This window comes from Mus pahari, chromosome 18, assembly GCF_900095145.1.
Source record: "Mus pahari chromosome 18, PAHARI_EIJ_v1.1, whole genome shotgun sequence".
NCBI classification, from domain to species: domain Eukaryota; kingdom Metazoa; phylum Chordata; class Mammalia; order Rodentia; family Muridae; genus Mus; species Mus pahari.
In genome coordinates this window covers 3,938,863-3,944,027 of record NC_034607.1, presented here as the reverse complement: position 1 = coordinate 3,944,027, position 5,165 = coordinate 3,938,863, and the positions used below count along the sequence as shown (strand labels likewise).

At 48.9% G+C, this 5,165-nt stretch overlaps 1 protein-coding gene across 1 annotated transcript in view; it reads left to right on the top strand.

The window, feature by feature from the left end:
- Positions 1–4,617, top strand: part of LOC110335841 (class I histocompatibility antigen, Non-RT1.A alpha-1 chain-like) — a 7,426-nt gene extending 2,809 nt beyond the window's left edge. The window contains exons 2-6 of the mRNA XM_021218225.2: positions 1,014–1,310; positions 2,144–2,416; positions 2,723–2,998; positions 3,102–3,241; positions 3,898–4,617. Coding sequence (XP_021073884.1) covers positions 1,014–1,310; positions 2,144–2,416; positions 2,723–2,998; positions 3,102–3,241; positions 3,898–3,951 — 1,040 coding nt within the window. The 3' untranslated portion in view covers positions 3,952–4,617. The remainder of the gene's footprint in view (positions 1–1,013; positions 1,311–2,143; positions 2,417–2,722; positions 2,999–3,101; positions 3,242–3,897) is intronic.
- Positions 4,618–5,165: the final 548 nt, after the last annotated feature.

The following is a 5,165-nucleotide window of genomic DNA, read 5'->3' as shown; positions in this document are numbered from 1 at the left end:
TAAAAAAAAAAAAAAAAACAGAAGCAGCAGAGCCAGGTTTAACTATGAAAGAAATGGAAGCAGCTGGAGAAGGGGGAGGAGTATGAGACAGAGCAGTGAGGGGAAGAGCGCATATAAAGTCTAATGGCAGAGGCTGCAGAGGCAGTTCAAATGGTAACAGAGTCTAATGACAGAGGCTGCAGAAGTGGTCCAAATGGTAACAGAGTCTAATGGCAGAGGCTGCAGAGGCAATTCAAATGGTAACAGAGTCTAATGGCAGAGGCTGCAGAAGTGGTCCAAATGGTAACAGAGTCTAATGGCAGAGGCTGCAGAGGCAGTTCAAATGGTAACAGAGTCTAATGGCAGAGGCAGTTCAAATGGTAACAGAGTCTAATGGCAGAGGCTGAAGACTTGGTTCAAATGGTAACAAAGTCTAAAGGCAGAAGTAGTTCACTGGTAATGAAGTCTAATGGCAGAGGCTATGGAGGTAGTTCAAATGGTAACAGAGTCTAGTGGCAGAGGCAGCAGAAGTGGTTCAGCTCCCTGAGCTGCAGCACTTAGAATACAAAATAACCCTGAACCAAGCATAATGCACATATACAAATATGATAAGATGAAACCCATTACTTTGTATCCTAACTCCTTTAATTAACCAAAAACAAAATCAAAACTCTGATATGGGAGAGTGAGTTACTGCAGCTTCATATATGCACGACACACAGACAGTGCCCTTGAGGGGCCAGAAGGCCCTGGAGCTGGAGGTACAGATGGTTGGGAGAGGCCACGTGGATGCTGGGAATTGAACCCAGGTCCTCTATAAGAGTGACCAATGCTCTTAACCACTGAGCCATCTCTCCAGCCCCTTACACTCACACTTTGTTGGTTCTCTGAATTATCCTAGTGCACAGTATGGAATCCCATTCTCTTGGCTGGTGGGTTGTTATGAAGTGTTCTCATTTATGTTTGTGTGCCCTGTCTCTTCTAGAGCTGGGCCCTCACTCGGCACCTCACACTAAATCCTATTCTTACCTCAGGATCGCACTCTCTGCACTACTGTTACTCAGCCATGACTGAACCGGCCCCAGGAGTTCCTTCATTTTTCGCCAGTGGCTTTTTAGATAACCAGCCCTTCATCCACTATGACAGTAGGAACATGAAGGCAGAGCCTTGTGCTGACTGGCTGAGGGAAAACCCACAGTACTTCGCTCTCGAGACCCAGGTTTTCACCAATCGGATGAAGATTTTCCAGTTGAGCCTGAGAAACATTGAGCAATACTACAATAGCTCTGGTGCCCAGAGTCAGAGAGCAGATAGCTTCCACCAGCAAGCAGGTATGTGCCAGAGACTGGAGGCAGGAAACAACTTAGCTGCCTCACCTAATTCCTCAGTGCCCTGACAGCAGACTGTCCCTTGAGAACAGGCTGGCCACATCTGCTCCCAGAACTCAGGGTCTGTTTGACATTCACCTGTCAAATGAGTCACAGATGTACACACAGCGTGCATCTTTTCAGAGGCAGGAACCAGTAATCATAAGTAACCATTTGTCTTCAAAGTGCTTACAACTTCTAAGGGAAGGCACTCAGATGTCTGAAGACCCTTGTGACCCTGAGGCCAGCACCTCTTTGAAACCCAAATGAGACACACAAACATTTACCATCCCTGACTGAAGGAAGCACGCAGAGGGGACACCCAATGCCAGTGAGTTTCAAAACTGAGATGAAACTGATATGCATGTATGAGGAATACAGAAGACAGGCACAGTGATTCACACTGTAATTCCATCCAGCACTGGGAAGTCTGAGACAGGATGGTTGCCTCAAGGTCAAAGCCAGTTTGGGCTACACATAGTGAATTCTAGGCCAGCCTGAGCTAAAGCATAATATCTTGATATCTTGTGAACAGAGCCACAGAGGGTGAATAGCCTGTGTTACGACACAGCAAAGCCCAACTTCTAGCTCCCTGTCCCACGCTCCCTGACAGAGCTCACAGCACTTCCAAGGAATCAGTAGAAAGCCAGACTAGGTTATCTGGAGTGTGAACAGCCATCCTCTAAGGAGAACCCAAGGGATCTGGGGAGCAGAGCTAGGGCAGCAGGGACCATGATGGAGAGGCCTGGGGAATATATCTGTGTGGTCACTGACATGCCTGTCCCGGGAACTTCTAGGCCCTCACACCCTCCAGTTCACATACGGCTGTGAGATGCAGGACAACAGGAGCACAGGGTACTGGCAGTATGGCTACGATGGCAGGGACTACCTGACCTTGGACTTGGACTCCATGCAATACACAGCAGCCACTTTCATTGCTGGCTACACCAAGCGCAAGTGGGAAAACAATGAGTACTGGCTGGAGAAAGAGAAGACCTACTTGGAGAAGGAGTGCATCCTATGGCTGCAGAGATACTTAACCATGGGAGGAGAGAACTTTACCCGAACTGGTAATGACACCCCCTCCAAGCCCAGCCCTCCTCCCTGTGGCCAGCAGGGTGAAGGCTCACCCCGTCGCTGGTAGGGAGCTCCTGCAGCCACTCTGGCACAGGAATGTAGGCTTTCTGGGTGGGTTCGGTGTGCTGGGGGTAGTTTCCCACAAGCAGATGTGAATCCTTTTGAGTCTCCTAGACTGTGGTCACCTACCACCTCTGAGGTCTCTACTCTCTAAATGTGTCCCAAGGGTACTTGGGTGTGTCTCCTACTTCTGCCTTTTCCACTGGAGACACCCGTGTCTATCGTTCTGTCTATGGCAGACCCTCCAAAGACAATAGTGACCCATCACCCCAGACCTGAAGGAGACGTCACCCTGAGGTGCTGGGCCCTGGGTTTCTACCCTGCTGACATCACCCTGACCTGGCAGAGGGATGGAGAGGATCTGTCCCAGGACACGGAGCTTGTGGAGACCAGACCTGCAGGGGATGGAACCTTCCAGAAGTGGGCAGCTGTGGTGGTGCCTTCTGGAGAGGAGCAGAGATACACATGCCATGTGCAACATGAAGGGCTAACCAAGCGCGACAGTCTGACATGGGGTAAAGAGAATAGGGGGATAGAGCCTATCGCCAAGGAATGAAGGAGCCCCTCTGGAGAACCTTCCCAGAGCCAGGGCCCTTCATCTTTCTTTTCCCTTCCCAGAGCCTCTTCAGCTCACTACGCCCATGACAGGAGTATGTGCTAGAGGAAGATGTAATCCTCAAGCAACCACCCTGATTGTCCTTCTGGTTTTTATCTTTGGCATGGTACCTATGTTTGGACTTACCTGCTACAGAATTCAGGTAGGAAAAAGGAGGTCTGGGTGCCCTGTGTTGGAAGGAGGGTCAAAAGTCAAGTTGTAAACTCGTGTCAGAGGGTCAATATGGTGACTTTCTGGGGGACAGCAAAGGCTGGAGGGCTGGTAGGCTGAGAAACTGAGAGGAGCTAGAGACTATTACACCACCGAGGCCGTCCCAGGCACCCAGGCACAAAGGACAACTGCTGGTATAGCTGCTTCCAGTCTCCAGGATCTCTCTCTGAGCATGGATGCCCCCATGTCTGTATGCAGGTCCTCCGGGCATCACCTGTGAGACCCAAAAAGTCCCAAAGAGCCTTCAAAGTGAGCCTGCTTCTCAGGGAATAAAATGTCTCAGGCTCTCCTCCCTCAATGCCTGAAATTCTTATAAGAGATTAAGTGGAAATCAGCCAGGCTCCCAAGTGCAACAGTGAATCTGAGATAGCATGTAACAGAAACTCTGTCTGTGTGTGTGTGTGTGTTTGTGTGGTGTGTGTGTGGTGTGTATGGCTGATTGGCTATGTGACTATAGGGGTCTGTATGAGAATTATGGTCTTTTCCATGAATATGTGCATTTGTGTACATAGCGTGTATGTGCACATACACGTTTTGCTCTCGGACATCCTCACAGTTAACTTCATACTGGTTGTTCCCACCCTACAGGCCAGAAGAAAGAATTGGTCTGCTCTATCTGTTCCTGAAGATGAGAGGCTCTAGGCCAAGGACCCAGGGACAAGGGTCTAATGTAAATATTTTACAGCCCAAGGCCATGACCCTCAGAGGACACATGTTTCAGTGAGGAGCCTGGGCTAGGCTCGCTTATAGAGCTGTGTAACACTTGCTGCTCTCAGCTGAAGATAGGCACAGCTAAGAACTGGCATTGCTGTTGATCCTGGTCCTTTCTGCTGACTTGGACTGAGGCTGAGGCTTGGGTGTGCCTGCTAGGTAATACCACTGCCGCTGATCTGTGTTTGTTATCCTGACTCTACCGAGCTGGACTGCTGGTGTATCCACGAAGAGTCTGAGTGGATTGAGCTGCCATTGCTAACCTGTATGGGGTAGTGAACCCTGATAAGTTCGAGCTGGGCTTGGATTTGGGAAGCCATGAAAAGTAGGAGGAATCTGGAAGACTTTGTTGCTGAATACAATTTGAACTGTATGACGTGGTCCAAGAAGTTTCAGTGGAGAAGAATTTCTCAGTATGTGGCCTAGAGACTGTTTTTTGTAGTATTTTGGTGAAGAATGTGGCTGGTTTTTGCCACTGTCCAAAGAGTCTGCCTGAGGCTAAGTGGAAGAGTCTCATTGATTGCACTGACAAAGAAGTCTCAAAAAAGCCGGGCGTGGTGGCGCGCGCCTTTGATCCCAGCACTCGGGAGGCAGAGGCAGGCAGATTTCTGAGTTTGAAGCCAGCCTGGTCTACAAAGTGAGTTCCAGGATAGCCAGGGCTATACATAGAAAAACCCTATCTCGAAAAAAAAAGAAGAAGAAGAAGAAGAAGAAGAAGAAGAAGAAGAAGAAGAAGAAGAAGAAGAAGAAGAAGAAGAAGCCGCCTCAAAAAAGCCCAGCAGAGACTTTGTTCTTTGGTTAAGTCTCATGAAGAGCAATGAGCATGGTAAGCTAAGAAAGGAAAAATAAAAAAAATATATTGTTCAAGTATTAAAGAGACACCAGGAAGTGAAATGAGCTGAATCCTAGGCTCTAGGAGATAACAGATTATGGGATTTGGGGCAAGATACCACCCAGCTAAATTTAGATGCAGGCACGGTGGTTGTAAGGCCCAGAAACAGGGGAAGGCACTCGCCCAGATCCCGGGATGAGAGACACCGGTCATGCTGCAAAACTNCATGAGGTTTATTCAATAGGCTAGCCCGAGGCGAACTCCTAACTTGAACAAGAGTTGAAGAGTTCTACCCTTTGTCCTAACAGTGGGG